Source organism: Epargyreus clarus, unplaced genomic scaffold, assembly GCF_041222505.1.
Source record: "Epargyreus clarus isolate Ecla_fem2 unplaced genomic scaffold, WU_Ecla_fem_2.2 ptg000021l, whole genome shotgun sequence".
In the NCBI taxonomy this organism is placed as follows: domain Eukaryota; kingdom Metazoa; phylum Arthropoda; class Insecta; order Lepidoptera; family Hesperiidae; genus Epargyreus; species Epargyreus clarus.
Window position 1 is genome coordinate 14,328,202 of NW_027332228.1, and position 20,587 is coordinate 14,348,788.

The 20,587-nt window shown below is 34.9% G+C and overlaps 2 protein-coding genes across 2 annotated transcripts; one reads left to right on the forward strand and one right to left on the reverse strand.

Annotated features, from left to right (window-relative positions):
* Window positions 1–536: 536 nt before the first annotated feature.
* On the forward strand, window positions 537–4,920 carry Tsr1 (Tsr1 ribosome assembly factor). Its single transcript, XM_073084260.1, has 8 exons — window positions 537–709; window positions 783–1,053; window positions 1,349–2,624; window positions 2,955–3,221; window positions 3,520–3,609; window positions 3,826–3,933; window positions 4,241–4,361; window positions 4,732–4,920. The coding sequence occupies exons 1-8, from the start codon at window positions 613–615 to the stop codon at window positions 4,896–4,898; spliced, it is 2,397 nt and encodes a 798-aa protein (XP_072940361.1). The 5' UTR covers window positions 537–612; the 3' UTR covers window positions 4,899–4,920.
* A 3,668-nt stretch (window positions 4,921–8,588) lies between these two features.
* Window positions 8,589–19,261, reverse strand: LOC140750710 (uncharacterized). Its single transcript, XM_073084405.1, has 9 exons — window positions 17,495–19,261; window positions 15,937–16,103; window positions 15,390–15,507; window positions 14,532–14,685; window positions 12,988–13,112; window positions 12,198–12,300; window positions 11,719–11,820; window positions 11,023–11,126; window positions 8,589–8,903 (listed from the first exon to the last, which is right to left on the reverse strand). Exons 1-9 carry the CDS (start codon window positions 19,090–19,092, stop codon window positions 8,792–8,794), a joined length of 2,583 nt encoding a protein of 860 aa, XP_072940506.1. The 5' UTR covers window positions 19,093–19,261; the 3' UTR covers window positions 8,589–8,791.
* Between the last annotated feature and the right edge of the window lie 1,326 nt (window positions 19,262–20,587).

Genomic DNA, 20,587 nt, shown 5'->3' on the forward strand with positions numbered 1-20,587 from the left:
GGAAGCTTGTTAATTAGGCACAATATATTTGATAAGATGGGTATTAATAAACAGCGTTTCGTAGCAGATTATATATTTATCGTTACATGAATGCAAAAAGTCTCATCACCTATCATTGATGTAACGAAAGGAATGTAATTTTATGTTATTTTAAGTATGTAAAAATTTAAATAATTATTTCATAGAAGTAATATTAACGTATTTCAGAGCAGATAAAGCTAACAGACCAGTTATGGCAGTAATTGGAGTATATTATTACTACTATACTATTACTATTTAGTAATGCTAACAATAATAAATAAGGGTTATGATTATTTAAGTCTGTGTTTGACTTTACGGTTGTATATATAATCTGTATCACTTATTATTCCCCTGCGAAATAAACTTAGGTCGAAGGGCAAAAAGCCAAGGCCGTAAAACACCTTTAAAAATAAACAAAAAAAAAAGATTCCCCTGCTGTGAAGTCAATGTCTTGTCGATTGTCATTTTTCAATTTCAAAATTTTCAAACTTCAATCTTTCCATCACTGTTTTTATTCAAAGCATGTGTTACACAGTTACACTTATAAACAAATCTATTTACTGTGAAATCTAAAATTTCAGCCTTTTAGAAATGCAGCAAGCTCATCGTCCTGGTAATCTTAAGCAGAGCAATAAGGCTCATAAGTCTCGGCACAGATCTAAGCGCGGAATAGCGTCTGCAGTGAAAGGTTAGGTTATCTTTTATGTGGTTTATATTGGTTTCATATTTGAGCGCGTTTTTAACTTAAGTTTGCATTGTAGGCAAAGTCAATGTGAAGGAAATTGTGCGTCGCAATCGTCATATTCTGAAAAAGGATGAGCGGCGCCACCAGGCGATGCAAATTCGTAAGAATAAGCGCGAGGAGGCGTTTTCGAAGAAACGCGCGCTGGGCGGGATACGCAACCCTCCGTTCCTGGTGTGTGTGGTGCCCTTGAACGCTCAGTTAGACGTGCAATCCGCGTTGGTTATCTTGAAGACTTGCTATGAAGGTATAGGTGTAACTCAATCTGATACCGGCGTCCTACATATTAGGTAAGGGAGTAGATAAAATACAAACAGCCGCACATACATAGCCTTAACAAAGTTACTTAAAGACATATTTAGTTCTTAGCAAATAAATACAATATTTACTTACTATTCCTACTATTTTGCAATTTATTGATAATGACTTGTAGCTCTGTCTAGCTGTACTACATGTTCTATATTATTCCGGATTTTCATCCTTCTAGTAAAAATCCTATAAATTACATTGAAGTAAAAGATTATTATTGCAATTTTGTATTATGTAAAATAAAAGTAAATTCTATTTGATTATTACTTTTTGCAGCTTACCAAATTTCAAGCAAAGGTTCTCTTTTGTTTGCCCTGAAGTTGGCAATGACTTTGCACTTCTTGATGCGTTAAAAACTGCCGACACAGTTCTCTTTGTCAGCTCAGCTCTAGATGAACCAGTGGATGAATGGGGTGAGAGGGTTCTTGCTCTATCCATGGCACAGGGGATGCCAACCCCTGTGGTTGTGGCCATGGACATTGAAGGCGTACATCCCAAGAAAAGAACAAGTGAAAAACAAAATGTCCAAAAACTTATTTCAAAGTGGCTCCCAGAAGAAAAAGTAATGCAACTTGACAAGAGTTGTGATGGGTTGAATGTGCTACGTAGGATCGGTAATCAGAAACGCAACATCATTCATCACAGGGAAAAGAGACCTTACATGTTAGCAGAAGAAGTTGAATATGTACCAGATGCTGAAGGTGAAAGTGGAACCTTAAAACTAACTGGATACTTAAAAGGCATGCCTTTAAATGTGAATGGATTAGTCCATATCACTGGACTTGGCGATTTTCAAATGTCTCGGATTGATGGTGTATATGATCCACATCCTCTGTATTTGGGGAAAGAAAATGTGAAAGGTGATACTATGGACACTGATGTCACTAATAGTAATAGTGTAGTAGTGTTACAAGTTCCGGATCCAGTTAAGCAAGAGAGTCTTCAAGCTGAGAACATTCCGGATGATATGGATGCCGAACAAACTTGGCCCACTGAAGAAGAGATTAAGCAATCAAATATGGACACAAGGAGAAGTCAAGTCAAGAAAAAACAGGTCAAGAAGGTCCCTAAAGGCTGGTCTGATTACCAGGCAGCTTGGATAGTGGAATCTGATGCTGAGGACGATGGTTCAGTTGGCGGAAGTGATGAGGATCCTGATGATGATGATGAGTTCATGTCCTGCGAGGAAGAGAACTCTGACAAAGATGCTGACGAGGAAGATAATGACTTTGCATCTGTCACAGAATCTGAAGTCGGTCCAACTGATGAGAAATATGATGCAACAATCGATGCAGCTGAGGAACATGAGATGCTGCAGAAGTTGGCGGCGGCTCGTGAAGACCAGCAGTTTCCTGATGAGGTGGACACTCCCCAAGATGTGCCTGCAAAGGAACGGTTCATGCGGTACAGAGGACTGGAGTCCTTCAGGACATCTCCTTGGGACCCCAAGGAAAACTTACCTGCTGACTTTGCAAAAATATTTCAGTTTGAGAATTACGATCGTACCAGGAGGAGAGTTTATAAAGAGCTTGAAGAAAGTCTTGTTAATATGGTGAGTTCAATAACTGACTTATAATAAAATGAACAGAATCTATATAAGCATTATGGAACAGGTTAGATTACTATGTGTATTGTGATTAAAATTAGCCCATATTACTTTCTATACATGTACATATGTATCTCTTAGTTACGCAAAACCTATAAAAGAAACACAAGATAAACTGATTCACTGATCTAAAGACCATTAATTACGTTTTATTGAAAAAATATGTAGGATTTTTAGTGGTTTTCTTTATTTAACTAAATCATATTAAATTTCCAATAAGATTTTAGAATTGACTCAAGAGTAGACACTTATATTATTTCCTTCAAATGTTTTCAGTACGGAGCCTATATAACAATCCATGTAAAAGATGTGCGTCAGGATCTCTGGAAGGTGTTCCATGCAGCTAACACTAAGAACCCTCTATCAGTGTTTGGTTTACTGCCTCATGAGCACAAGATGTCCTTGATGAATGTGGTGCTCAAACGTACAGGCGCTAGTGATGAGCCTATCAAGAGTAAAGAACGCTTGATATTCCAAGTGGGGTATAGGAGGTTCATTGTGAATCCGATTTTCAGTCAACATACAAATGGGAGTAAGCATAAGGTGAGTAATAGAGTATTTGCTAAATATGAATATAATAAAAAATAGACGAATGTCTTAACTTTCGGAAGTTGTAAACTTTCTAGTTTCATATTCCCAAACTAAAATACCTAGTGCAGGACTCTAGGGTTTTAGTGTTGTAGGGGCTATGGACAGACACAAAGGAACCCAAATAGCCATGTCAGGAATCTTTCATGACTCAAATTACATGTAATCGTGACCCATTCAAGTTATACCTTGCTATTTTATGACATAACTATAATCATACATTAAAACTTGACTTTTATTCATTTTTTTTCAGTACGAGAGGTTCTTCCAGCCTGCAACAACATGTGTTGCATCATTCTTTGCACCCATTCAGTTTAGTCCATCTTCAGTACTATGTTTTAAGGTACGAGAGATGTTATTAGTCACATTCAATTTTTAAATAAGCTATAGTCTACAAATATAGATTTAAAACTTTTATAAAAAGACAAGAATTTTGAAAATAATATCTATAATTCTTTATTAACACTAGACTGAGTACCTATGTAGAAAATATTTTCTTCTTATAAAGAAAATTATATATAAATTTAGATAATTTTTATTCATGTATTTCATATTTCAGGAAAAAAAGAACACAGATCTGCAGTTAGTTGCATCTGGAGTGCTGTTATCATGTAACCCAGATAGATTAGTAATCAAGAGGATTGTTCTATCTGGTCATCCATATAAGGTAACATTTTCAAATATAGCTATATGGAAATTATATTAAGACAGCTAATAGAAATAAGTTGTTTACTTATGATAATACAATTTGATGAAAGTTTTTATGAAAATATGTGGCAACACTTATTTTGCACTTTTTGTAGTAAAATCGATGTCGCCATAATTTTATAAGTGTAAATTTATAATTGTTGCCATTATATTTATTCTGATCGTTGTTAAAAATGTATAGATAATATAAATTGATAACTTTTTTAACACTTTTTACTGGTTGGATAACTGTTTTGAACCTAAAAAGGAAATATCTCAATTTACAGGTACACAAGAAGTCAGCTGTGATAAGATTCATGTTCTTCAATAGAGATGATGTTGTGTACTTCAAGCCTTGCAAGCTCAGGACGAAGTATGGTCGCACGGGACACATCAAGGAACCATTAGGTATTTTATGTTCGAAATATGTTCCTTATAAATGTAATGTAACTGACGCCACCACAATGTGTATGGTGTTATGGACAGTGGTTAAGTGGACTGCATGTTACTTAGGAATTAGGTTTGTATTTATGATGTAAGAAATTGTACAATTATGGCGTCATTGATAAGAAAAATGCGTGCATGAATTGAAACTATTAAAAACAATACTATGTTACTAAATAATTGGCACTTATCATAATTATCTGTAAATAGATAATAATTTGATATAATTATCATAACGTGACCCTTAGTCGTATCCGCTGAAAAAAGTTTCATCCATACCTTTCTGTCTCACGCCGCGTCATAACCAAATTTAAAAAAAATATTTAATATCCAGGTACCCACGGCCACATGAAGTGTGTTTTCGACGGCCAGCTCAAGTCTCAAGACACGGTACTGCTCAACCTATACAAGCGAATATTCCCGAAGTGGAATTACGAGAACTGCATTGTCACCGATCGTGCTGGTAAAGGAAATGATGATATGACAATAATTTGTAAATAATATAGTTTTTATGTGTAACATACCCGTATTTTTAATTTTATTTCATCATTAATTGTTGTAATTTCTATGTTCTTCTCAGTTTTAATTTTGAGTTGTTTGTAGATGCTTATGTGCACCAGAAACCATTTAAAATTAATCTTTGGTCAGTCATTTATTGTATTTTATACTATGCTCAATTCGATCTACTTATTGAGTTTCATAAACAAGGTCTTCAGGGTCTAACGGCAAAGAAACATATACCTATTTTTTTATAACTATATCAATTTCCCAAGAAAAGAAATAAACTGATATGTTATCTCTTTTTAGCATCAGTGTTCCTGCTAGCAATAAAGTTATTTTTAAAACTTGGTAGAACCAACACATACTTTATATGCCCCTCTGGCTATATCACCTCAAAATATCTTCAGAAAATAGGTGAGTAGGTACATAAAAATAAAAGGCAGTTACATTTCCACATCTTTACTGACACATGAAGCGCGAATGCCTACGCACGGCGAACGTCGGGGACAGCGGGCTGTTCCTAGCCTAACATTAACCAATTTTAATCTCTAGTAAAGGCAGTGAGACACCACATCGATACGGTGCTCTGCTAAAATTATATGTACGTCATCGTCTTGTAAGCCGACAGCCTAAAGAAGAGGTATAACCGAACAAGGCACAATGTTGAAACCACAATACATTTACTGTACGATGTTATAGTGATAAACAAAATATTCAATTCAATCTTAGTTATTGTATTTTTTTCTTTGTTTTGTTAGGCACAGGCCACACTGAAGAGTCTGGCGGTAAGAGTGTGGACTTATGTGAGAGTTGCGACTCAACACTAAAATTATTTGTCCTATCCTATGTAGATATACAATTTGATTGTCATTATTCACATCTCTTCCGCATTTTCCATCCCTTTTGTATGGCATGTGCCTTATAAAAATATATAGACATTAATTTAAGGCTGGTTTTTCAATCACAATGTTAATTTGAAGACGTTGTCGACTTACAGATAAATATTAAAACAGATATAACAAATTCTTAGTTATTCGACTGTTTATATTAAAATATTTAATTTTATTCGAACCTTAAGCCAACATAACTGTGACTTTTAAGATAATTAAAATTACTCAAAAATAATGTTCGTCAAACATTTAATAAAATATGAATGCAATATTGTACTATACGGTACCGTTCATATAAAGTAAATATGTTTCGATTACTTCAATACAATTTAACAATAAAACAATCTTTCTCCCCAATACACGAAAATGTGAATATACTCTTAATACATGAAATATTTCGTTCATAAAATTCCATTAAACAAAAAATATGTTTAAATAATTATTGCATATAACTTTAACATTTCATATAAACATGTCAATGATTTTAAGATTTGAAAAATATTTAATACATTATGTTGTATATATGAACAAAAATAGGTTTACACAATTTAAGATTTGCCTTCAGTTATGATACAAGTGAGAGATAATATTGGCAAACGTATAATTTACAAATGGTTTTTAGTGTGGATATAAAGTCAAATATTAAAATAAATGTCATATGTTAGATTGTCGTGATAGATTTTATGAATAATATTAATAACTTTATTGCACGGTAACAGTACAAACATTGGTAATTCAATAAAAATATATAATAATCATAACTTTAGCACAATATTCTGTTGAATCAATAGAAAAGTGTACATTTTGGGCATTGTATAATGACATTACGTCGTATTACCATAAATAAGTTAATATAATAATTAATAAAACGAATGATATATTTGTATTTGTACTGTAAAGTATAACTGGGATTACAACAATTTATAATAAAATTATACATTTAAAAATAATATGTCAAAACAATATGAACTTTTATAAACACTGTTAATGAAACTGTTATATGAAAAATATTTTTTTTATTTTCTGAACATTTAAATACAATGATTTATTACAGTGTCGGTCCAAAATGTTTGTTAGTAAATCATATTTTTAATAAATAAAAAAGAAAATATTTTTGAAAATTGTCAATGATTATAACGATTAGTTTATTTAATTAAAATGATACAGAATAAACAAAATTAGTTCTATATTATTGACAATAAATCATACTCTCAATATTTATTTAAAGTGTATACCTAATTACAGTCAAATGAGAAGATGTAAGAACAAATAAGAACATTTCATACAAAATTTAATATAGTCAATAGTATGAATCTGTGTGAATTCTCAATAAATAAAAATTGTTGTTATGTGTTTTATGAGAGGCATGGCGAATACAACAGTTGATTTAAAGTCATTTGTAGTAGGGGAGGTTAACTATAATTTAATTCCTGACGCAACACGACGTACCATAATTATGTATATCAAAGTAACTCGGTCTAGTCTAACTTTACTCGTCATAAATATATTTATTGCCAGCCAAAGTAGGAATATCAAATCTCTATTCGTAACAAAATTTGTAAAATTTGAGACTGTCTCATTTTAATATTGATGTGGTCACAGTAAGCCACTAAATTGATCGCCATTTGACCTTTAACGGTCGTTATTAATAATCAATCTGTCCAATGTTTTGCCTACTAAAGATGGACATGTGACAATTTCTTAAAATATTTTCAAATTAAAATTTATAGCTTGTAAAAATTGGATAGATCCATTATAAATAAGGAGCTTTAAACATGTAATCATCTATCTATCCCAGAAAGTTGACGACTGCTATTTATAATCAATTTATCCAAATTTACATTTTAAACAATAGAATTTTCGAACATAGAGATTTGCTATTCCACCTTTGGGTAGTGGTATCTGTTATAATTATTCATCGCTATTTATATTCATCTTCAATGCTTTATATAACTTTACAGAATATTTCATAATGCGTATTTATTAAATATAATATTTTTTATACTTTTTTCATTTATCAAAGGCATGTTTTCACAGATAACATTGTTTTTGACGGAGCGGCGAACGTGAAATTTGTTTTCGACTATTTATTTCACATTTGATTCAATTCAAAACGAAATTCCACGTTCGCCCCTGAGTTAGGGAGGTGCGTTGTAATAATAATACCGATTCTTGACTATCGTACTATCCGTTGAGATCTTTCATTGTCGTTGAATCAATGCTGAACCATAAAGTTTACAATTAATGACAATCCGTTTAGTTAAGTGGTTAGGATATTTGTCTACTTTAAGTGTTGTGCTGGATCGTGGTTTTGCATTTTAAACGATGAGGTAACAGATCTATACCGTGCGTAAATAAGTTTGTTAAGTTGTAAATTTGAGTTGACAATAAAAGTAAGGAAAAATCTACATAGATGCCTAATACAAGATATATACTAACAAATAGATCTTAAATAGAGCCCGATCAAAGGACTGAAGCAAAGGGTATGCGTCTGTATACCACCATGAGTTTGTAAACTTATACAGATGAAAAATCATTGCCATTAAGGAATCTATTACATTTTCTTGTCTGTGTAGCTTTCTTTGTGACGTCACTGTAACAATTCTATTGGACAATACGACTGCCCAAGTGTTATATAACTGTTACGTCACTATAACATCACATTCTATTGGAGACAATACTACTGGCCGTGTTACGCGCCTGTGACGTCACTGTAACATTATTATTGTACAAAAGACACGACAGGTTGTATTCTATTGGACGATACGATACGACTGATAGTAACCACTTGTAACATATCTATTACCTAGTATGTACGCTAATCAGTATAAATACCTGTTACAGATCATTAATACCTGTTACGGATCACAAATACCTCTTACGGATCAGAAATACCTGTTACAGACCAAAAATACCTGTTACGGTTCACAAATACCTGTTACGGATCACAAATACCTGTTATAGCTACGGTGTACGATAGTCAAGCCGGTGGTGTGTACGGAGTTAGGGCTTGGTCTTCTTGTTGCGGCGCTTGCTGGCGTCGGCGGGCGGGCGGGGCGGCGCGCCGGACTTGTTGTACAGGTTGTGCAGGAACTCCTCGAGGTTGGGGTCGTGGCTGCGGGATAGTAAGTTTTTAGATTATTATAGTGGATGTTTACATAAAGTTATACTACTATTTAGCATTAAGTCCGCCTTGGTCAATAAAGAGTAAATAAAAAATGTTAATTTAAGATGTTATGTTAGTTAGATGAGGTGACAGAAGTATAACGTGTAATGTTACAGGTTAGAGATAGACGTATACTTTTAATGCTTGAGCATCTTAATGTAGGTCTGAAAACATCTAATGCAAGTTACCTCGTCGTTCACGAATCTACACTGGAAGAATATACTGGAAGCTTTTTTCCAGTTATAACAAAGTAAAGGAATGCAGACATAATTATTGTAATGAGTTATGCAGTGTGTGATTTATACTACGCTGTAAGTGTAGTATAAAGTACAGACGGGTGTGTGCAAGGTACCGTGCGCAACATGTGGTGCACCATCACCAGTGTAGAGTGTAAAGCGCTGCGTGTGTATCGGTGTATGCTGTGTCTTTTTTTCGAGATTTGAGCATTATGCGTCATATTGTACAGTATGCGAATTACAGTGTGCGGTGTGTATTGTGTTGGATGTGAGGTGTACTGCGCGGCGCGCGCAATGCGGGGTATAGTCTACAAAATGCAGTGCACAATCTCCGGTGTGTAGTATACAGGGTGAATTTTTAAAACGGGCCTTCAGGGCCAAATCTGAAACTATAAGGATTAGCGAAAAATGCTAAAAGGAGTTACGAGGCCGATTTTGATAAAAACTAAAACTGCATCATTACTTTTTTAAAAAAACTTTTTCCCTAGCCGGGAATCGAACGAGTTCATTTTGAAAAAGAAATGCACCCTTTATATTATTCCACTATCTGATAGTGTTGCTTATAAGGATCAAAATCTGGAAAGTAATGATAAATGACAAACTGAAGGAAAAGCCTCAATTTTAAGAAAATAGATATTTTTTCATATTAATTTGGCAGTTAAGTTCCCGCCATTCATCAATTTAAACATTTCGTGTATTAACATTTTTTTTGGCTCAATGTTTCTAATCATTCGAAATTGACGTTTTGTTTCCCAATAATTTATATTTTTATGTCCGACTTAGCTAAGGTTATTTTTAGGACCATTAAAATAGATTTACTTGCTATGGGCGGAGTTTCGTTTAATACAGATGTAAAGTTGACAATTGCGAGAATTACTTTTTAGAGTCAAATCCGAGTGATGACTAAAAAAAGAGATATAGAAAATCATGTTTAACGTTGAAACGAAGTTGTAAACAACAAACAATAACAATTTACTATTTAATCAGTTATCTATTTTCATTAAGAAATAAATCCCAAAAACGGCGGTAACTTATTTGCCAAACTATTACTTTTTCATACTAAGCCGTATGTCATAGTCATAACATCGAATAATTAGTGGATTAACCAACAAATTCTTAAATGGTATGACTTATGTCTGTTTCTAAAGAATTATACATAAATCATTTGTTATGTATAATCCTTAAGGATTAGTATGCCAATGTATGGAAAAATACGCATTTTCTTCAAAATTTTCCTTTTCCTTTAATTTGTCACATAACATTACTTCCCAGAATTTGATCCTTATATGCGACACTATCAGATAGTGAAATAATATAGAAGTGTCATTTTTTTCAAAATGAACTCGTTCGATTCCCGGCTAAGGAAAAAAATATTTTAAAAAAGTAATGATGCAGTTTTAGTTTTTATCAAAATCGGCCTCGTAACTCCTTTCAGCATTTTTCGCTAATCCTTATAGTTTCGGATTTGGCCCTGAAGGCCCGTTTTAAAAATTCACCCTGTATAGTGCTGCGTATACGCGAAGTACTCATAACACACGGCACGGTATGCATTACACCGTATACCGTATGCGAAGTGTGATCAAATCAAATATTTTTTTTTAATTCAAAATAGGTTCTTTACAGAGTACTTTTTGAAAGTCAATACAACTACCACCACTACACAAGGTGTTTCGTTATGTAGAAGAAGCGGCGAAAGAAGCTCCATAAAGATGTTATGTGTGTACTGTGCTGAGTGTGGCTTGCGCGATGACGTAATACGTCACGCCGTGTACAGTGAGCGACACACGTTGTGCAGTGTATACTATGTGGAGTGTAACACGCGGTGTACTGACTGCGTTGCAGCGCGGGGCGCGATGTCGGTGGGCGCGCGCGCACCCAGCACGATGCGGTACTGCACCACGTGGCAGTCCGGCCGCAGCTGCTTCAGGTTCTTCTTCTGGAAACACACACACAAACCGGGTTACCTTACATCTCTTTAGAATTCCGTACACAAGGGGTAAAACTGGAACTCTGAACTCCACTGTCTATCCATCTGTTACAGGGCTCTATCTCCTGAACCGTTATAGATAGATACTTGATTTTTTACAGAATAAAAATATATTAAAAATAAATGAGCGTTGCCATACAACAAACCTCTATTTTTCGACGTTTTTTGCTTTATCTACTGAAGCATAATAAGTAGAAAGTTCAATTTTTCTCAATGACTGATATAATAAATACAAAAAATATGAAAACGGTGAGGTGAATGAGAGTTCGACTTACACTTAACCAATTATTTGCATATGATTAAAAAAACAAACGAGCAAATGAACTGTTAACGTCCATAGACATTGATTATGAAACCAACTCAGAATTTGAATAGAAAATGGATTTTTACTTGTGAACTTGATTGAAGACGCCCTATCATTTCCGAGGATTTAATGTATGACAGTATGACTGACATATCGATCTGCCCCAAAACTTATATTAGTAATTGAATTGCAATATATACTCTATTCCTCTGTATAATGTATATATTATGTTTATACCTGACAGCTGGCCCACTGCGTGATCTGATACACTGCGCCATCCATACAGGCGTAGTACATCACCAGTAGACCCATCATGCTCGACTCCGCCCAGATGTCACCCTGATAATATAAAGTTTATTGTATAGGACAATAATCAAATGTATGCATCAATTACGTTGGAATAATTAGAACATAATGGAATAGTAAAAATCATGATAACTAACCAACCGACTAACTTAACAAATTATTTTATTTGAATGCATGTTGATGGCCAATATTAGTAATTTTCCATGAAATCAATTAAAATAACAGTATTATGCTAAAACGTGTGATACGAATGAATGGCCTTAATTAATCAATCTATGTAAAGTTAAATTAAATTGTCAAATTTGGATCTTTAGCATACAGTTTTGTCTATTAATTAGATTAATAATGAAGAGCGTTAGACTTGTTTACATTTTGGCTAGATAGATTACTGATATAACATTAAAACGTACCTCCTTGGCAGAGTGTCGTATCTTGCATTGCACGCAGTAGCGCGCGGCGTAGCACGGCCGCTCCGTCAGCACGCGCTTGTGCCGCCGACCGCAGTTCGTGCAACTACAAACAATTCAAATAAACACGTGCAAATATAACATCGACTTCGATTAAGATGGTAGAAATCTTGTGTTTAGACTTTGGAGGCTCCACCGCCTCACATATTTTTGTCTTAAATAACATTGTTTTGTAAAAATAAATATGTAAGCTGTGTTCACCTGTAATAGCAAGAACACGATTGAACAATTAATCATGTGTTAGAAGTTAAAGACCGATGGTGTATCTAATGTTGGTGAACCTTAAAATAAATAAATAAATCAACATTGTTAAGATTAGCTGTATTCCACTTTGGAGGATGTGATAAGCGAGAAATAATTTCCCGCGGCATTCCAATTTAATCTTCAGGGGGCAGCAATGCATTTAGCAAACTTCGGGTAGGACAAAAAGGAGTTCTACTCTATCGACTTTTTCTTAGAACTGAATGAATGAAATGGAGACATTCAAACGCAAATGTATAAGGAATAATCAATATACTCAAGAAAGTAAAATGCAGTCTGCATGAAAAAGGATATAGCCAAATTTCAGGCATATCGACAAGAATCCTATTGAACATTCATCATAATGGTATGACGCAGAACTACATTAACACATTCCTTTATTTTCCAGTACTTCATAGGTACTCATGTCACTTCTACAACGCTAGACAAAGATAGTTGTGTCGTGACAAAGAACATATATAAGCAAACTCACCGTATAGTATTAGCGGCGAACTCCATCTTGTCCTGCAGCTGGGCCAACAGCTGGCTGAGCTCGCTCCACGCCGCCTCAACATGCCGCGACTCCAGCGCTCGCCGCTCGTACAACTCTCGACGCTCCTGCAACCGATAAATAGAAGTAGAAAACATTTATTTTACATGCTTTTTTATAATTTGGAGTAGCAGACGAGCATGCAGTCCACCTGATGGTAAGTGGCTACTGCCGCCCATGGACATCTGTAATCGACTCCAGATATGATTCGATAATCGTACCGGAGGTCGGCCACAGATGCGCCGCCACCCCTGAGGACTAAGCTGGAACGCCTCGGAAAAGTATGTCCACCTTATCACACCCTTCAAACCAGAACACAGCAGCGCTTAACACTGCTGTTATAAGCAGAGGCAAAGTATAATAATAATAGCAGCGATACAAAAAAAAAGAACACGTAAACGATACAATACAGCAGCAAAATTGGTCGCACTCAATCTCTGCAGATGCCTGTGGCATATAACAGACTCCGGCGACTGGTTTTCAGTGCGGCCCTGTACAGCGTGCAGGAACACCATTTCTATTTACTTTTTTTATGACTTGTCAATTTTTTACCGACCTATATGACTGTATTAATAATAAAGAAGAATTTATAATGCCCTGCAAAATTAACATAAAGTAGACTAGCAAAGTTTACGCCGAAGACAGAACTATGTGTGATCATGTTTCTGGTGGATTTTTTTTTATCTCATCTCACGACACGCCTTGTCCACGATGTTTTGGATTCCAAGGTTAAGAAGTTGCTTTTATCAACATAATTTAGGATGAATAGAATTCAAATATTGAAGTTTGTCATTGAAACTAAACACCGTTTTACATGCATAATTTAGTATCGCATTTGTGGTTTGAATACGTTATTTTCCATGAAACATAAATTACGAAGTGGTACCCTGAATTGTCTATTTTGTTTTTTAAATATTAGGTGCTAAGATAAAAGAGACTGATCGTGTTTATGTATTTAAAAAAATGAGAATAATTTCTGTCCTAAGTGTATAGCTGTCTGTTTTTTTGCACCCATTGAACATGCAAAGTTAGTGAAGGTAGTGAAACTAATAGAAATACTATTTGGCTAGCTAACGCATATACACGTGCGCTCGGGCCGACGGTCGCGCACAGACTGACTCATAGCCAATAATCACCTTATGACAGTAGTGACATATGCGCTCAAGACAAATACCCACCTACCCACATACAGTAGAACGGGCTACAAGTGTTGGAACTGGGAAGTGATTTTTAAAATGTATTTGCATTTTTTTTTAACTACTAACAACTTAACGGCAATTGTAGCCTATTGAAATGGATTGAAAATTCAAACAAAATTTAACCATAGTTAAATAGGTCTTAACATTACTAACTCATCGATTATTAGAGAATAGACTTAACCTCTGTTAGTATCAGGCATCAATCTAAAAATTTGCAACAGACCACCAGAGGTAATGGACTGTTCATAAAGAGATTGACCGACAAATCTCTAGTTAAATTTCCCTTACCGGCTCCCCTATCAGATCGAACGCGTGCTGCAGTATCTTGAAAGCCTCCTCGGCGCCGGGCTGTTGATTCTTGTCTGGATGCACGAGGAACGCCTGACGCCGGTAGTAGCGCTTGATCTCCTCGTCCGTACACGTCGTGCTCACACCGAGGATGCTGGGGACATGAGCAAGAAGGCGTTGATGAAATATACTTGTAACATTTTTTTTATAATATAGGAGTAGCAGACGAGCATGCAGTCCACATGATGGCAAGTGGCTACTGCCGTCCATGGATATCTCTAATCAGCCCATGTAGACAGGACTAGTTATTCCTACCTGAGGTCGGTCACAGATGCGCTACCCCTGAGGAGAAAGCTGGAACGCCTCGGAAAAGTATGTCTCCCGTAACACACCATTCAGACCAGAACACAGCAGCTTTTAAGACTGCTGTTATGAGGCAGAAATAGGTGAATTATTGTTTTTTATAACAAGGTAACCAATTAGACTTCTAACAGATTTCCTACAATTCTAATTAGAGTAGCAAGTAATATTAAACTGTTGACTATTGAGTACCTATCAAGTTTACTTATAAGTAAAAAGTTAAAAGGAATACTACTAGAATGTACTTGATTTTTAATATTGAGGAAATAGTAACGAATATGTCATCACATCTTAAGCTTAGGGTGAATAGTTTCAAGAGCCTAGCCGAACATCATTCAGTCTGAAAAAGATTACTACCCATCTATGAGACATTAATATGTCATTAATGCCTAGATGTATTTTGAAGTCTTTAATAAAGTAACAAAAATAAATATCATTACAATAAGTCAATAATAAGTGTGTTGAGCGTAATTTGTAAATAGATAAAGTGTGGTGTACCTATAGGGGTCTTTTCCTTTGCAAGCTAGAAGTCTCTTCATCGCCTCCTCCCCGGTAGCAGGTAATGGTATATTAGCGTTCAGCTTTGTCGAGTCCTGACCCCCTTCCGTTTCTGTTTCTGATAATAATAGTAACATATATCTATTTATATTATACACTAATCCACTGTCTAAAAGTTAAGTGTATTAAAATTCTCATATCATAGAAATATCTTGCATAAATGATAATTTTTGACTACTTAAATTAGAGAAATCTTTCTTAAATTGACATTAGTAAAGGCTTATGATTGTAAAATTTGGCTGTAACAGGGAGTAATGCTTTAAAGTATTAATGTGTATAAGATACCTTACATTCTTTGATTAAAACCAGTCTTCACTTTCTATTTACAAGTATGGGGCGCCTTTATATTTACTAGGGGTTACTTGTATGGTGGTAAGTATCTAACTCAGTTTGTATTTGTGTCTAGCAATGTCTAGTAGGTTTTAGAAAATCTCTTACTTGACTAAACTTTTAAACCTTTCATTATAAATTCAAAATAAGTATTTACCTTTCTTAAACCATTTTAACTTCCTCCAAAAGCCCAAGCGAGTGTGTCCAAGTTTCCTGTCAATGTACATCAGATACTTATTGTCGCTGAGTTTCGAGAGCCAATCTTTACTGCTTCGCCACACAGCTTGAGAGCTCACATACGTTTGTGTGAAAATTGATGTGCATCTGAAAGGTACATGAATATAAATTAATTGTTACTTGTGTGGAAAGGTGTTGGTAAATAGACAATGACACCCATTGACATATTCCCAATAGGCCAATTAGGAAAATCCCAATAGGAAAGTATTCTTAAATGAGGTTGAGGGTTAAAGTATCTATGGACTAAGTTGGAATACCTCATGTTAGTATTTTGGTCAAAACACATCTGTCAAACCAGAACACACCCTCACACCAATGTAGAGATCCAGAAATAGGTATAGTTGTAATGGTGAGAATGACCTATCCATCACCACCATTAGTGTAAGTGCCCCATAATGTTCTCAAAGGTGTGTAATGTCTACAAGATTACCTTGGTCATACAAAGCTCTCTGGGAAGACAGAATCATAAATTTGTCCTTTGATTTGGTAAGCCTATTTACTTTGCTACGGAAAGTTGTGGAAAGTTCTGGATTGTACACAATCATGGATCTCCAGTGCAGATGGCTGGACATACCACATATGACCATTAACAATAAATAATCTTAACCAGTTTTTGCCAATTATTGTTTGACATTTAATATAGGTAGGTAAAAATTGGCAACTCTCAAACTCTGGCAGGCAAAAACTGGTAATTATTGATTATTAGTACCAGACGATAATGCGGTAAATATTTTCATTATAACTAACAGATTAAAATAATTAATTGAACAAGTTATCCTTGATTATAAATACTATACATATTTACCTACTTAAATATTGTAAAACATTCCTAAATTAAGGACAACATCAAAATATTATTAACAAAATTTGCATGTTTTTCCAAATTAACAGGTTTTTGTGCAGTTGTTAGAGATATCATATGCCACCAATTACTGTAAAATATATTGTAACTTTGGATATTGTTTGGCACCTACTTTTTTGGCATTTCGCCTACTTTACAATAATAAAATATGCATATGTAAATAGGGTAGTATGTTATATAATATTACACTAACATTATTATGTCAGAAATTTGTTATATTAATAGATAATTACTGTGTCTTGTTGTATAGGCATTATTTTTCAATGAACCGTAAATTTACCTTTAATACTGTATGTTATTGTGTAAGGTAGAAGATAAGTGTGGAAAGTCCTGTAATTAATACATTGTTTACCATATTGGGACCTTACCTATTCATGCATCATTCAAGTTTTGTATGGATCTTGGTATTGCCGCAACTTATAAGTACAATTAAAAATTATTTTAAAAATAAAAGATCTACACAAATATTATGCTATTAAAACTAGATAGACAGTCATTGAAATACAACAGAAACAATTTATTCTGTTTCTTAATTAATAGTCATATCTATGTCCTATTGCAACCGTGACACAAAAATTATATTTAAATTAAGCCTAAAATAAATTTAAGAACTTACAAGTCAAAAGATAGATGCATGCTCATTCCACATATATCAGACAGGAGATAGAAGAACCAGACCAAAGCCTTCCATGAAGCTCCGCCCCAGTGCTCAAGATAGTTCTGAGCAAGCCCCAAGTAGCCAGGTTTGTTCCTCCTCACTTTAGTCTGATTGGATTTCTTCTTATCTTGGGAAGGCTTGGGGATCTTATGGTAGATACGCGGTTCCTTCCTTCTCCGAGTCTTTATAGTCTCACTTTGCCCATCTTGGTACACGAACTGGGATTGGTCTTCTTCCTCTATGTCAAAATCAAGGTCTAAAGATGCATTTTTGTCAATATTCTTTGCTTTCTCTTTTTTTTCTTTTTTTACCGGCTTCTCTGTGTGGTTCTCTATGAACATAAACTGGCTTTCAGTTTCCTGGTTGTAACCAACGTCTCCTTCGTTGGTAATGTCATCGAGTGATGACCATTTGCGGGACATTCGCTTATTTTTGGACTTTTTGGTTGGTTTTTGCTGTTTATCATTGTCATCTGTATTAATGTCGCCAGACTCACTGCCCGATGATATATGTGTGTTGTTGTGAGGTTTCTTCTCACTTTTTTGTTTGTTTTCGTCATTTAAGTGTTTGACTTTCTCTGTTGGTTTCTCAGGCTTAACACTGGTCTTACTTGAAACTTTAGCCTCTACACTGCTTTGTGGCTTTGCCTTCCGTGCTGGCTCTGGTTGGAGGTTATTCCTCGTGTTCTTAGCCAACACATCAGAGTATGACGGCCGCATTGGTTTCACCTCAGCCACAATGCGCTTTTTTGTGCTTGTGTCAGCAAGAGGACTGTTTTCATTCCTTTTTGGAGATGCTTCAGTTTTTGTTTGTGCAATTGTTGGTTCAATTATTGGATTGTTGGACAAAATGTTTGTTGGTGCATCAGGATGGTTCAAAGGATAGTTCTGTCCAAATGGAGAATATGTTCCTGATGAATTGGGTTCCCAATTACCCAAGACCTCTTTTAAGAAGTTTGAAGTTGGTATATTGCTTGACTGGTTCACATTGTCTTGGTTAAATGTATTGCCCTGCATGGTAGGCTGCACCATAGATGGGGTTTGCATATGAACATTGTTGTTCATGCCGAAATCATGGTTCAAAGTGAACAGATGTGAGGGCTGGGATGATTGCAGGGGAACATCACACAAATTTTGGTTGTGGCTGAACAAGTCATACTGTCCGGACATCGGGAATATGAGTTGCTGATTATTCTCGTCATAAAACACTCTTACCATCTGTCCATTGCCCAAATTGAGGGTCGCGTTGCCATAATTCTGGCGATTGACGCGCGGCATGTTAGACATTCCATTGAACTGAATCTTTTCATCATTATTCGGCGCACAATCGCCCGTCTGCATGTTATACGACAATTTATTCATATAAACATCGTTACCGAAGTTAGTACTGCTATATATGTTGTTATCTGTCAAAATACCGGAGTTGGGTTGCAACGGCGGCTGGTTCCTCTCGCCCATGGCGCCAGGTGCACAGTTCTCGCCGGATTCCGAAGGGTATTTCCATGTGTTGCTTTGTATGTCACAGAATCGCGGGTCCTCCGTTGGCGACCTTGCCATTATGGTTACTTCTATCGAACGCGATCGATATGTGTATACAATTTTACCACACTCTTCACAGATTTAACATGTTTTGAATAAGAAGTTACAGTTGATAATTATCCTTGTTTATTAGTTTAATTTTGAGGAAACTACACGCTTTTCACATTTTTCATTGACACTTCGTTTGTTGTTATTGGAATTCAATCACATTGTGACAAAAATAACATAGGCATACAGCCAACAAATATAAAACATTTATTGCATTTTTGTAACATAATTATTAGAATTTATCTTTTTTGATACATTTCTTGTAGAAATGTTTATTACTTTCATCACTGTTTATTAAAGATTGACATACTTTTTATCTTTGTGCAATTAGCCGCAGTGCCTGTTATATTAGAGATAGCAAAAAAACGTTTGAGATTTTTAAGTATGATATTTCTAATGCACTTTATTATTTGGAATGTAATTAGATTTTTACAATAATTATGCAATGAAATGGAATTTGAAGATTTTTTAATAAGGCACGTATTTCTTGTCATTCAATGGTACTAATTTTGTTAATAGGCAGCTATTCTCGTAGCATTGAACTCATATAGTATTGGACTACTTTTGTCGACACGTGATACTAAGCTTAAGGATAACTTGTTTGTAATTAAATGACTAATGTCTATTTATATACCAAACAATATTATTATGAAGTCAACCATATTAACTTTATATAAACTGTTTTATGATGCTTATATTTGAAGAATATGCTTTAAGATAGTCCCACATGATAGTAAAAAATCGCTTAGGTACAGAGTGATACAAAGACGGTGATCACCACAATTTAGATTACCAAGAAAAACATTTTTAAACAAGATCTTAATTCTTCTTTATTTGTCATTTTACTTTTTTTATGTTTTGTTAAGGATATGTTTGTTACTACAACGTCTTAATAAGTTTTGGATGGATTTTCGTATAAATTGACACACAAGAATGTAGAATACATACTGTATGTATGTACCGTGAAACTTGGTTAAGTGGGACCTGGATAAGTGAGAAACCTCCATAACTGGAACTCATGCTGAGGTCCCAACACTTTGGCACTGAATTACCTCTGTTAGTGGGACGAGGTAAACCTCTATATCTGGGATTTGTTCTTTCGATTTATCATCATAGTTACCTCTATAACTGAGACAGCGAGTAAATTTTATATGCATAAACCTCTGTAACTGAGATAACATTGTTTGTTTACTCATTCTTATTCTACCCACAAATTCCACACGTAATTCCAAGTACGTAAGTACAAATTTTGAGCTTCAATTACCTTCAGTTTTAGTTTCGCTTTACTATCATACAGATGTTTATTTGAAAAATCGCACCTGTATAACTGAAATAACCTGTATTCTCACCTCTATTAATGGAACCCTCTGTAAATGAGACAGATATTTATTTATACCTGTATATCTGAGACACTGGGTAAGTGGAATACCTCTATAAGTGAAACGACATTGCAGGTCCCTTGATG

Excerpts from the sequence above, each read along its gene's own strand:
- LOC140750710 (XM_073084405.1), bottom strand. The coding sequence starts at position 19,092 with ATGGCAAGGTCGCCAACGGAGGACCCGCGATTCTGTGACATACAAAGC. Across the intron at positions 14,686-15,389 it reads AAAGGAAAAGACCCCTATAG|CATCCTCGGTGTGAGCACGA; the intron begins GTACACCACACT and ends TCATGTCCCCAG. Across the intron at positions 11,821-12,197 it reads TACGACACTCTGCCAAGGAG|GGTGACATCTGGGCGGAGTC; the intron begins GTACGTTTTAAT and ends TTATATTATCAG.
- Tsr1 (XM_073084260.1), top strand. The coding sequence starts at position 613 with ATGCAGCAAGCTCATCGTCCTGGTAATCTTAAGCAGAGCAATAAGGCT. Across the intron at positions 3,610-3,825 it reads CTTCAGTACTATGTTTTAAG|GAAAAAAAGAACACAGATCT; the intron begins GTACGAGAGATG and ends TTCATATTTCAG. Across the intron at positions 3,934-4,240 it reads TATCTGGTCATCCATATAAG|GTACACAAGAAGTCAGCTGT; the intron begins GTAACATTTTCA and ends CTCAATTTACAG.